The sequence below is a fragment of the Triplophysa rosa genome, linkage group LG3, assembly GCF_024868665.1.
Source record: "Triplophysa rosa linkage group LG3, Trosa_1v2, whole genome shotgun sequence".
NCBI classification, from domain to species: Eukaryota; Metazoa; Chordata; class Actinopteri; order Cypriniformes; family Nemacheilidae; genus Triplophysa; species Triplophysa rosa.
Genome location: NC_079892.1, coordinates 15,883,807 through 15,895,495, shown reverse-complemented (window position 1 = coordinate 15,895,495; position 11,689 = coordinate 15,883,807). Strand labels below are relative to the sequence as shown.

At 38.0% G+C, this 11,689-nt stretch overlaps 3 protein-coding genes across 4 annotated transcripts in view; 1 reads left to right on the top strand and 2 right to left on the bottom strand.

Annotated features, from left to right (window-relative positions):
- Positions 1–139: 139 nt before the first annotated feature.
- faap24 (FA core complex associated protein 24) lies at positions 140–2,302 on the bottom strand. Its single transcript, XM_057329556.1, has 4 exons — positions 2,041–2,302; positions 1,257–1,396; positions 965–1,120; positions 140–801 (listed from the first exon to the last, which is right to left on the bottom strand). Exons 1-4 carry the CDS (start codon positions 2,147–2,149, stop codon positions 559–561), a joined length of 648 nt encoding a protein of 215 aa, XP_057185539.1. The 5' UTR covers positions 2,150–2,302; the 3' UTR covers positions 140–558.
- Positions 2,303–2,396: 94 nt separating this feature from the next.
- On the top strand, positions 2,397–8,048 carry bmb (brambleberry). The gene is made up of 13 exons (XM_057329914.1): positions 2,397–2,500; positions 3,216–3,460; positions 3,986–4,114; positions 4,279–4,464; positions 4,600–4,822; positions 5,266–5,382; positions 5,616–5,795; positions 6,207–6,413; positions 6,489–6,648; positions 6,728–6,771; positions 6,861–6,979; positions 7,063–7,154; positions 7,300–8,048. The coding sequence occupies exons 2-13, from the start codon at positions 3,230–3,232 to the stop codon at positions 7,421–7,423; spliced, it is 1,812 nt and encodes a 603-aa protein (XP_057185897.1). The 5' UTR covers positions 2,397–2,500; positions 3,216–3,229; the 3' UTR covers positions 7,424–8,048.
- A 1,308-nt stretch (positions 8,049–9,356) lies between these two features.
- Positions 9,357–11,689, bottom strand: part of kif15 (kinesin family member 15) — a 37,382-nt gene continuing 35,049 nt past the window's right edge. For both annotated transcript variants that reach the window (XM_057329850.1, XM_057329851.1), the window contains 2 exons: positions 11,369–11,500; positions 9,357–10,074 (listed from right to left, as the gene is read on the bottom strand). In XM_057329850.1, the coding sequence (XP_057185833.1) occupies positions 10,006–10,074; positions 11,369–11,500 (201 nt within the window). In that variant the 3' untranslated portion in view covers positions 9,357–10,005. The remainder of the gene's footprint in view (positions 10,075–11,368; positions 11,501–11,689) is intronic.

Sequence of the window (11,689 nt, the reverse complement as noted above, 5' to 3'; positions counted from 1 at the left end):
AAATGGCACAGTGCACATTTCTTTTAATGCAAAATGTGAATTATTTTTTTACTTTAATTTGAACTCAACTAAATTCTAAGTAAAACTGAATTCAATGGCTTAACAAATCAAAAGCTGTTTTAACTTGCATGCCATGCATATTCTTACTCGTATCATATTATCATTCTGTACCTTCAATATAATCACCAACACAAAAAACATTTCACACTCTTTATAAGTTTATCAACCAAAGTCAATTTTGGTGCAACTGGATCCATAGCGCCATTTTCTGTTCCTCTCTACAGTTCGGAAACTTTACAAGTATTTTACATCAGCGAACATTACATGCTGACATTCAATATTAAACTTGCCACTCAAATAATTAAAACGAACAAAAAAAAAAACAATGTATTAATTTTATAGTAATAAAATTTGAAAAACTATGTGGCAAAAAATGCTTCGAATTCCCAAGGAGCACGTGAAAAACTTTTATTCTACAATATGGTTGTGCTTTATAAATGTGATCACGTTATGAATGAATTCTTTGGGAATATCAGTCTGGGGTGACAGCCTCTATTTCTATGTGAACTGGTTATGGAAGAATGCTGTGATTTGTTGGGCTGTACTCTGCCCCACTATAGGCTCTAGCTCATTGACTGAAGCGCTGCTGAGCCGATGGATACTGGGAAATTGCTGAAGCAGTAACATGGCCTTCACCTTCCCGACCCCGGGAATCTGTTGAACTAGATTCAAAACCACCGGTTCCAGCAATCTCGACAAACTTTTTCTGCAGAAGGGGTTCTCTTTGTTCTCTCCAAGAACCTGTGGAAGACAAAAGTATTGGGATCTCTAAGCAGAAAAGCATGAGTTACAAAAGCCTGTATTGGATGGATCGACACTCCTTTTACACGCTTATGTGTACTAGATTCCTCGACTATAATTGAGGATGATGATATGCAATGACGATAAAAGTATATCCACTCACTAGTTGTCCTATGAGTTGAGCAGCTTCAACAGGACTGGACACGGGCAGAAGAGTCAAACCCAACTCCAAAACCACAAACTTCTGCAGCCCGCTGAAATACTGCTCACTCAAATGGGTCTTCTCCACGATCACAATACCCTGCAGACCGCTGTTGGCCTTCAACAAATTAAAACATTATATTAAAACCTCCTGTGAGTTTTTAAACTTGTGGTATGTGTTGTTTAGGGTCGGACTAAAGTACCAAATTTAATGATGTACATCATATGTAAAGAAATGCTAATGAGTATTTTACATTTCTGAAGCGGGCAATTTTCCTCCTATGGATATTTCCTGCAACCATATCACTCTCTGACACATACAGGACACACATCTTATTACTGAGACAGAAATCTACATCACCAAGCTCTTCTTCAAATATGGCCTTCACACTTCCTGCAAAAGAAATGTTAAGATTAAGGTGTGATTAAATACATTTGATGACACAAATAAATCAGACCTGTGATTTATGTGACAACATTACAATCCACACACGCACGCACGCACGCACGCGCGCACACACACACACACACACACAGGCTTAGGCGTAATGTTTTTATACTGTACAAACTGTATATTCTATCCCCTATCCCTAACCCTATCCCTAAACCTAAAGATTATAGAACACTTTTTGCATATTTAGATTTGTAAAAAATATTGTTCTGTACAATTTATTAGCTTTTTTGCCCCTGGGGACCTCAATTTTGGTCCCCATCACACACACACACACACACACACGCACACACACACACACAAAGATTTAAATAAAGATACATAACTGATATAAATATCATACATACAGAAGACATCTGAAATGTCAAACTAACATTTTATGTCATTACAATAAGTTAGTATTACAAAAGTATTACAAAATGACAAAGATTTTGACAAGCTACTAATGGAGATAATTGAGATCCAGTATTAGTTTTACTTGACCGTTTTAATAAGTGTAGCATGGTGTGCAATGTATGATGTTGAACGACGCTTGCTACTTGTGATGTAAAGGTCTTATAGCAAATAATGAAAATATTTAACGTTACCTTTGAGGCACTGCACAAGGTTCGAGCCCCTGCACTTCTCATTAATGATGATATGTCCATATGGAGGCGCAGCATTAAGCAGTTTCGCGGAAAGGGGTTTTGATTCCATAACAAAAAGTTACAATTAATTCGACAATGTAAGATTATATTATATTCCTCTAAACAGCGTGTACTTGAGAAGTCCAGCAGTGTTCGTTGCACTGAATGTGCATCTTTACAACACAAGAGCAAACATCCTACATGACGACGACAACCCTCAACAAATCCCGCGTAGTTTGAGTCGCAAGTACCGCGATATTTGCGCTGCACAGCGCGGACACTGATTGGCTGCTGTGGGTCCATTTAAACAGTTGAATCCTCACACAGCGTTTTGTTGAGCGTTGTGCGCGTTGGTAACACATAGTTTGGATTTGATTTGCTTTGGGGTTTATATACAGTGCTGTCCGTGGTGCGATTTAAGGTAAGTGTGGAGAAGTTTGCCTGTTTCGGACGTCGTATATTGTATGTAATGTATACAATTAATTATGTGATTCATTAACCACATTAAACTTAGAAATTAAATTGGAAAACTTTTAAAAGTCTTTTTGCTAGGTGCATTAGTGATGTGGTGTGTTATGTGCAAATAGTGAATCTGATCATTCTGACCCACTGTCTGTGATGCCCATCAGCTGTGAGGATCTAAGTCTGGACATGTTTGAGGCCCGGCGGAAAAAGCAGCACAGATTCTAATGCTGTCTGTAATAAGCGATGACGTGGGATTATTGTTTTTCGTTATATACACACTATTGGTTATAGGCCAACAATGTTGTATTTAAGCTTAAAGTAAACCCATATAATAAAAAGAAGATTTTGATACATAACACACTTTCTAATGTGTAACCATCATCCCTTTATTTATATACACTAAATATTTTTATAAATGTGTAGTCATGTGATTTTACAGTGTATTAGACTTTTGGTGTGTCTCTGTAATTTTTGCTTTGACAGTTGTAAATCTATTTTATCACAGCTCTGTTGCACTAACTTTAATATCTTTGACATGTTGATAAATATATTTTTTAGTATTTGCCACAATATATCACATCAAACATGATCCAATCTGATGTTACCTCTTCTTGAGTTCAACAAGTCTGGTTTCCAAAGCAAATGGTCTTTTGTCTTTCCTTTGTCTTTAGGGTCCTAGTTCAGGATGGGGTTTTGGTTACTCATGCTATGGGTGTCAAGTATGCAGTCTGGTCGGGTTGATGCTTTCTTTGACTGGCTGAAGAAAGCAGAACCAGCTCCTGCCCCAAAACAACCCGTTGCCCCTGTCTTTCCCCAAGGTGATGTGCCAGCCTTTGAGATGAGTGTTGCAGATGAGAAGTTTCTAGCTGAAGCCAAGCAGATGGAACTAAGTCCTCTGGACAGCTGCCATTTCCGGGTATGGATGAAATGTTGTTGTCACCATACTTAAATGTCTGTACTGCTCATTTCATCTTAAAAAAAATATATACATACATTTTGTACACAAAGTTCTCGTTACGTTCAATTATGCCTGGTCTCCAATTTGATAGACACTTTTTGATATCCATAACTTGAGTCCATGATCATTAAAAACCATCAGATAAATACCAATAACAAAACACCAGTGTCTTTTAAGATGAAAAGCCTTTTAAGATTAAATTGTTATTCTATCTGTCCGTGATGGGAACTGCCTGATACGACCTGCTTTTATTAGTGACTAGGGCTGGGTTTCCCGAACCCTTCTTAACACTACGTCATTCTTAAGTTATACCTTAAGAGTGGTAGCGATATATTCTTAGGAACGACGCAGTGATACAAAGGTTTTGGGAAACCCAGCCCAGATGAGTTTACATCAAAATGGTGTAGCTCGAATAGACGCAATGTTATGATACCTGATATTTATTTATTTAATAGTTTTGTTTATTTCTCCAATGAAAAACAGGTTGTTGCTCAGCTCAAAGCTATCTGTAGTGGCCTGTCCGAGGAGCAGCTGGCCAAACTGGGCGTGGGCTTGTTTAACTGCCAGTCAGAGGTGGAGGGACGTAGGACATACCCCTGCACTGAAGAAATGGTATGTTCAGTGACCAAACCTTTACTATCAAGGAGGTCCTAAATTCACAGAAAAATGACAATCTCAGCAATGACATGCGAAGACGGTCACTTACGATTCTGTAGAACCTAGAATAGAGAGTTCATGTAGCCTGAACTAACAATACTCTCTGTCCCTCGCTTCAGACTATTAAAGAGTGCACTGCCGATATGGACTCGGACACATGGAACGCGTATCACATCATCAGTAACCGAGCGCGCTCTGTGTGTTACGCCACACGCCAGCAACACTTCCGCAGACGGGCTGAGCTCACAGTCAACGCCCTGATCTCCACAGCAACCAGTCAGCTGGACGCCATGAAAGATCTAAAGGTGGGGTATCAAACGTCTGAGCCAACTGATGGCAAAAATATTATTTTGATGCACAGCATATTAACGTAAGGGTAAGGGAATGATGACAAAAGTTTGATTCTGATCGCTCCTGTGGGTTTTATTGCTGGTGTGTAGGAGGGACAGAAGGAGTTGAGGGAGATTACCGCTGCGTCTCTGGACAAACTGCTGGAGGGTCACGGCACCCTTCAGTTTCAGCAGCATTTACTGAAGGAAGGTCAAGATCAGCTGGACTCCTCCATCTCTGACAATCTACAGCGACTGGCGCAGGAGAAAGCTCTCATCAGCACGGGACAACAGCTGGTGGCACAGCTCATTCAGGGCATAGCACAGAGGATGGGTCGGTTTACAAAGAAATAATGAATGTGGCGTGCCATTTCGTGGTTCTTTAAGATGCTTCCAAAATACCATAGTACTGCTATATTACATTTCTTCAAGGGGATAGTTCATCCAAAAATGAAAAATCTGTCATCATTTACTCTCAAAAAAATCTGTCATTACATTTACCCTCAGGTTGTTTCAAACCTGTATACATTTTGTTGTTCCAACGAACACCGAGAACCCGGACCTGAAAATGACTTGCATTCTTCCAAATATCTTTCTCCGTGTTCATCGGAAAACAAAGTCATTTATACAGGTATGAAATGACACGAGGGTGAGTTAATGATGAAAGAATTTTCATTTTTTGGTGAACTATCCCTTTAAAATGGCTGGCTTCAAGTTAACTGTATATAGCAGCCATGTGAAATGTGCCGTCACCCATTCTGTTTCATCCGTTTATAGATAATGTTAGCGGTCAGCTCAAGGATCAGGCCTCAGATGTGGAGGAGGGGCATCAGGCTATTCTGAGTGACCTGGCTGTGGTACGAGGAAATGCTCAAGATATCTTCCAAAAAATGGGTGAAACTCTTCTCTTGTTACTAGTCTGAGTTTATATCACTGGCCAGCGTTTAGTATCTGGTACGATATTTGGTTCAGAACACAGCCATTATGATGTTCTGATGCGTAGAGTAGAATAGACAGATGCTGTAGCTATGTCAGATGTTTAACACGGACAAACATCATTAACGTTTCATGTAGAGAATGTGAAAGTGGTTCTTTTAAACTGTCTCTCATACGTGACTGTGTTGCAGAGCTCAATCTGAATGGTTTCCTGCAGCACCAGAACATAACGTCTCAGTTTTACTCTGAGCTCATCCATAAACTGGAGCGCATGAATGGAACTCTGGGATATATGCTGATGTATCTAGACAATATGCAGAACCGTCTGGAGGACCGGCTGCTCATCATCCAGGGCTACCTTGGGTGGGCAGGTACAGCGTATACAGCATAAGAACATATATTTCTTAAGGAACGGTTCACATAAGAGCGAGTTAATGAAGAAATCATTCATTTTTATGTCATGCGAGTTCAATACGAAGGCAGAACATATTCCGACTCGCTTTAAGGCTCAACGATGCACAAGAATGTCAGCAAGTGTTTCCAAAGTGGTCCTATTGACTTCCGTGGGAAAAAACCCACAACATCCAAGCAGATTTACAGTGAAATGGCTGCTGGCTTTGTTTCGATGTGCGTTTATAATAATTCTGCAAATTCACCAATATCAGCCGTACTTAAGACAATCATTAGTCTTTCCGCAAATTAATTGGAAGTAAATGATTGATTTTCATCCAGTGTGAAGTAGCTGGAAATTTTGGTTACTTGTTGCGTTTCATTTTTCTTAGGCCTAAGTCTGCGTGCTCTGTGGACATGCGCAATGCATGCTGGGTATTTCCTGTTGTCTGCGGTCCTGCTGTCATTCCTACAGTGTGCAACGTTCTCTCGCATTTCTCTGCTTTTCACCGTGCCAATCAATGCCATCGCTGAGATCAATCAGCAGTCATCTCTGGACCTGGTGTCGCTCACTTTGCTGCTGTTCACACTTTCACTAGGTAGTGTATTTCTCTTTAACAAGATGTTATGATGTTTTATTTGTGTGAGGGCTCACATTCTTTTCTGTGTTATAGGTCGTTGGGTTTTGTTGCAAGCAATGTGGTCTCTGTCTAAAATAAAGGGCCAGACTTGCAGCTCTACCCCTCTCCCTATAGGACCCCCTACAGAGAAGACCCCTGACAGAGGATGCCCATCCAACAAGCCCTGCCCAGCTTCATCTTTTACCCCCGTCCAGTAAGTCTGTGGTTGTGGTAAGAAATGTCATAGCTTTGTATGTGTCGTGTTACAATTTTTTTTCTTTGTCTTGCTGTAGAAACGATCTAGACTGTGATTTGGAGGTGGAGAGCTTCATGATGGGTATGTTTTTGCCTCTACTCGGATTTTAACATATTCAGAGTATCACTGTCTGGTTGGTTTAATGTGGAATTTAATTATTTCTGGTATAGCTGATCCGTGTATATTGGCCCCGCCCCCAGCTTGTAGCCCACCAAACTTTAGTCATCACAATCTTGGCACACCCAATCATTCCACCCCCCGACTAAAGAATCGCCACAGCGTTGGAGGAGTGAGTAGAACAAAATATGGAAATAATAATGAAAATTGAACCTTTTGAATGAAATGGTAAACTGCCATTTTTATGATTACCAGGTGGTGCTGGAGAATATTCCTCAAAGAAACCTGGGAGGTATCATGAACCAGTCACGGCGCTCCAGCCCCAACCATTCACTTGCCAGCAACAGGTATGTTTATAAAAAATCTCATATGATAGGGAGGTATCCACAGCTGCATCATGTCAAACGCCTGGTGTTATTCTACTAGTCTCTTACACGTCACCACCATAACACGAAGACTAATTCCTTGTCTTCTCTCGTTGTTTTCGTTAAGTTCATTTTCTGGTCGTCCTCTGTGCAGTGGTACCACCCGTCTAGGTCAGCCGTGTAAGAATAAGGCTCTTGTTGGTCAGGACTTCTGTAGGATACATGAAGGTGGCCACACGTCCTACTGCTGACTCTGAATGAATTTGTCTGTGATTGGCCTTGTAAACTGGTTGAAGCATCGACTTTGTTCTTTTTAACTATTTAATCTTGGAGATTTTTTAATTGTTTTGTTTTTGGAGGTCTTGTTTCTTTCAGTGCTGTTTTTAAATGTTTCAATCTCTCTATAGTGCACATTCTATTTATAATAAATTCAGACACAAATATAAATCACTTGACTGACACGATTATGCACGCTTCATTCTTTAAATATGCTCTTCTGCATGCAAGACTTTGAGAGAACCATTGTAAATAGAATCAATATTTGTAACATCTTTAAAATCTCACCAACTGGCAAGGTAAGAAAGTTACATTAAGTAGATTACGTTAAAGTTGTTTGAACTTTTTAATAAGCATTATATTAAGTCCACATGTTTTCTTTTTGTGAGCGTACACCTTATTTTATACCTGATGTTTCTTAATGTTTATTTAATATATTTGTACAAATGTCTTATTTGTCAATAAATGAACGGAAAAGTTATTTTGCTGAGTTTACTCTGTGCATTCAACTTTTTACTTGGATGGGGGTCGTCAGACACTCTGATTAGTCACTTTTTTGTCCTTTTTTTATTTGCCATTTTTTGTTTTCAACACATTAAATTCAGCTGTTTTTGAACTGAACTCCTTGAACTGTGTTATTGCTTTTACCTATTAGTGATTTTTAAATGTGTGGATGACTAATATTTGCACGGAGCAAAGTGGCTGTGAAAATAAATCTGGATTGATTCTCCTTTCGAACTTTTAAAATGTGACCCTGGACAACAAAACCAGTCTTATGGGTCAATTTTTCGAAATTGAGATTTTTACATAATCTGAAAGCTGAATAAATAAACTTTATATAGATATGAGTTGTTAGAATAGGACAATATCTGGCTGAGATACAACCGTTTAAAACTCTGGAATCTGAGAGCGCAAAAAAATCTAAATATTGAGAAAATTGTCTTTGAAGTTGTTAATCGGGGGCACTGTGGCAGACCATCCACTCACAAAAAATAAAGTTTTTATATATTTAAGGTAGGAAATTTACAAAATATCTTCATGGAACATGATCTTTACTTAATATCCTAATGATTTTTGGCATAAAAGAAAAATAGATAATTTTGACCCACACAATGTATTTTTGTCTTTTACTAAAAATGTTCCCGTGCTACTTAAGACTGGTTTTGTGATCCAGGGTCATATTATGATAATCCAATTAAGGAGTACAATATTTCTGGTTTGTTTCGTAGCCTTAAAAGGTGACTATGTTCATTCATGACTTTACAGCAAGAGATTAAACTTCTGTTCTCTAAAAATCAATTGACATCTTTGTTTTGGAAATATTTAGGGAGATTTGATTTCTCCTACCAGTTCAAGAAATCAAGAACATGGCCATGCTCCTTATCCCCAACATGTTAAAGACTCACTATAACAGTACTATCTGTCTACTTAATATGTCTGTCCATAAAAGTACTTGAACAAGAATTTGTGTATAAAATTAATAACAGTGGAGATAAAAACATCCCTGAGGTGATCCTATCAGTCCAATTACAAACTGAAATGATCCAAGATGCGTTAATATATTTAGAAATTGCAATTGCAATACAACGTTTTCTTGTAACTCTAATATATTTCAATGTATGTAACATCTGTATTGTCATGGTGATGCAGACTCCTAGCTATTATGCATGTAATAATGATTTGAACTAACATAGAAACTAATGTACTGATATGCAGATGGGTCATTAAATTGAGGATCAAACATTCTTTTATCATTCCATTTAAATATGTTTTTAGTATGTTTGCAAACATTTCACCCAGAATTTATGAACGTTTCTATTATAATGCACATTAAAGGTCCATTGTGTAATTTTTTGGAGTCTATTGACAGAAATGCCATATAATACACATAACGTCTTCAGAGGTGTATAAAGAGCTTACATAAGCGTGTTTTTATTACCTTAGAATGAGCATTTTTATCTACATACACAGCAGGTCCCCTTGCATGCAATTCACCGTGTTGTTTCTACAGTAGCCCTAAAAGCAGATTTTTTTTTCACTGCTTTTTGGCTCTTTAGGGTGCCAATGTTTTTAGCCATGACCGTATACACACACCACAGGTCAAAGGTTAAGGGTTCACTTAAGGTGTCTCACAGCCCACACTGGGCTCTTACTGCCCCCCCAAAAAATCTTGGGATAGCCATTAGTCTTTTTGCAAAGGTCTTTCTAGCTGTGCATTTTCTACACACAAACTTTCATAGTTCACAATGCATTTCTATTATTAAGGCAAGATGTACAAGATCAGCATACTTTTATGTAAGAAATGTTTACTGAGAGGTTGCTTTAATAGACATTTCATAGAAAAACAATTTTAAGTAATTTGCAGTGTACAAATAGCTACCATTCAGATACATGTATGAAAAAAATGACAGAAATAAACAAAAGGTGAATAAGACGAAAACATTAACAGACATCAGAGGAATCCAAAAAACAGCTCAGGATGACCCTTAAAAGTAATTTAGTCATTAAAAACAAGATCAAGTTTAGGTCTTTGTCAAGATGGCTTTCATCCAGTATGTCAAGGATTAACATGGCCTGCTGTAGGACTCTCTTCCATGTGAAGACATTGTCTCAGTTTGCTGTTCTCCTAAAATCACACACACAGGTTTAGTAAATTGGGTTGAGATTAACAACGTTTCAGCAGTTTTAGTCCTTTGGTCCGAGTCCTTTCGTTCTTTTATACCGGAAAGAGAAATGATTAGTTCGTCTCTTGAGTCATCGGGTCCGAGTCCTTTCGTTCTTTTGTCAAATGGTAGCTCCGCAGGCAAACCAGCAGCCTGTACCAGAGTCTTCGAGTCCGAGTCTTTAACGTTACGTGACCGCTTCCCAGATCATCAGTCAAATGCATGTTGTACATGTTATATGTGTATTATAGGAAGAAATATTAAAATGATCAAAAGATATGTGCAATAAACATCTTCTCTAAAACGTACCGTTCTGTTCTTTTTTCTGTCAGTATATTAATAAATGTTTCTTGTGTTTTTAAATTATCTTAACTAACTATTTTGCATAAGAACTGTGCTGGCAAAATATAAACATAAACAACACTAGTAAAGTCAGTGTTTATGTCTAATGCATATATTACACAAGTGATCTCTTATTAAATAATTGCACATTTAAATGGTTTCATTAGCCTATTATTATATACTTTGCTAACTGCATGAGACTTTTTAGTAAAAAACAACAACCTGTAAACCTTATTGCATACCTGAGTGACCCAAAATTGTCAATTAATTATAAATACATAACACTACAGAAATGAATCAAAAGCAAGAGTTAAAAACTGCATGAATATTTGTAAGGGAAGTCAGGAAATAAGTTATTTTTGTATGTAATTCATTATACACGCGCATCTGTCATATCACGAGACAAAAGAATGGACGACTCAAACCCGAAGACTCGGGAGATGAACTAATCATTTCTGTTTCCGGCACAGTCTGCATAGACTGGCCTATGGGGTTGTCACGTGACAAAAGAACGAACGACTTGGACCCGTGGACTCGGTAGGTGAACTAATCATTTATGTTTTCTGTAAATGCAGCCTATATGGACAATATAACGAATGACTCAGGCATGAAGTCTCTAGAGTTGAGCTATAATCCTTTTTGTTTCTTGTACAGATTTCAGAGCTTATATGGCTGTCAGGAAATAATGAAATTACTGTTTCTCATAACTTGTCCCTAACTATAATATAAGTTATTCCTTTTTATATATCTAATCAAAACTAGCATAAATAAACGTTATGGGGTTATTTGGCTATTAACATGCAACATTCATTTAACTCAGATGAACGAAATGACTCGAAAAAAGATTCGTTCATTTTGCTGAACGAGATTCAAACATCCGAATCGCAAAAATGACTCGAACTTCCCATCACTAACCTCCTGCAGTTTGGTGATTTCCTTCTTCAGTTTGACCAGATACTCGATTTTCTGCTTGGGGTTTTGATGACCCAACAGTTTCCCATTCTCTTCAGCCAGATGATCCACCTGCTTCCTTAAAACCTCAACTTCCTGCATGACATTATGAAATGAAAAAGAAACATGACAACATGATCATTTTTGCATTTTTCTGTTCTGTTTCAAACCTGATTAACGTTTTCCCACAGAACTCGAAAAGTCTTTTTTCTGAAAACCCATGCTTTAAAATTGTATGTACTTTTCAAGCACTGCACCGTGTTTGACTCTAATGACATTGAATGT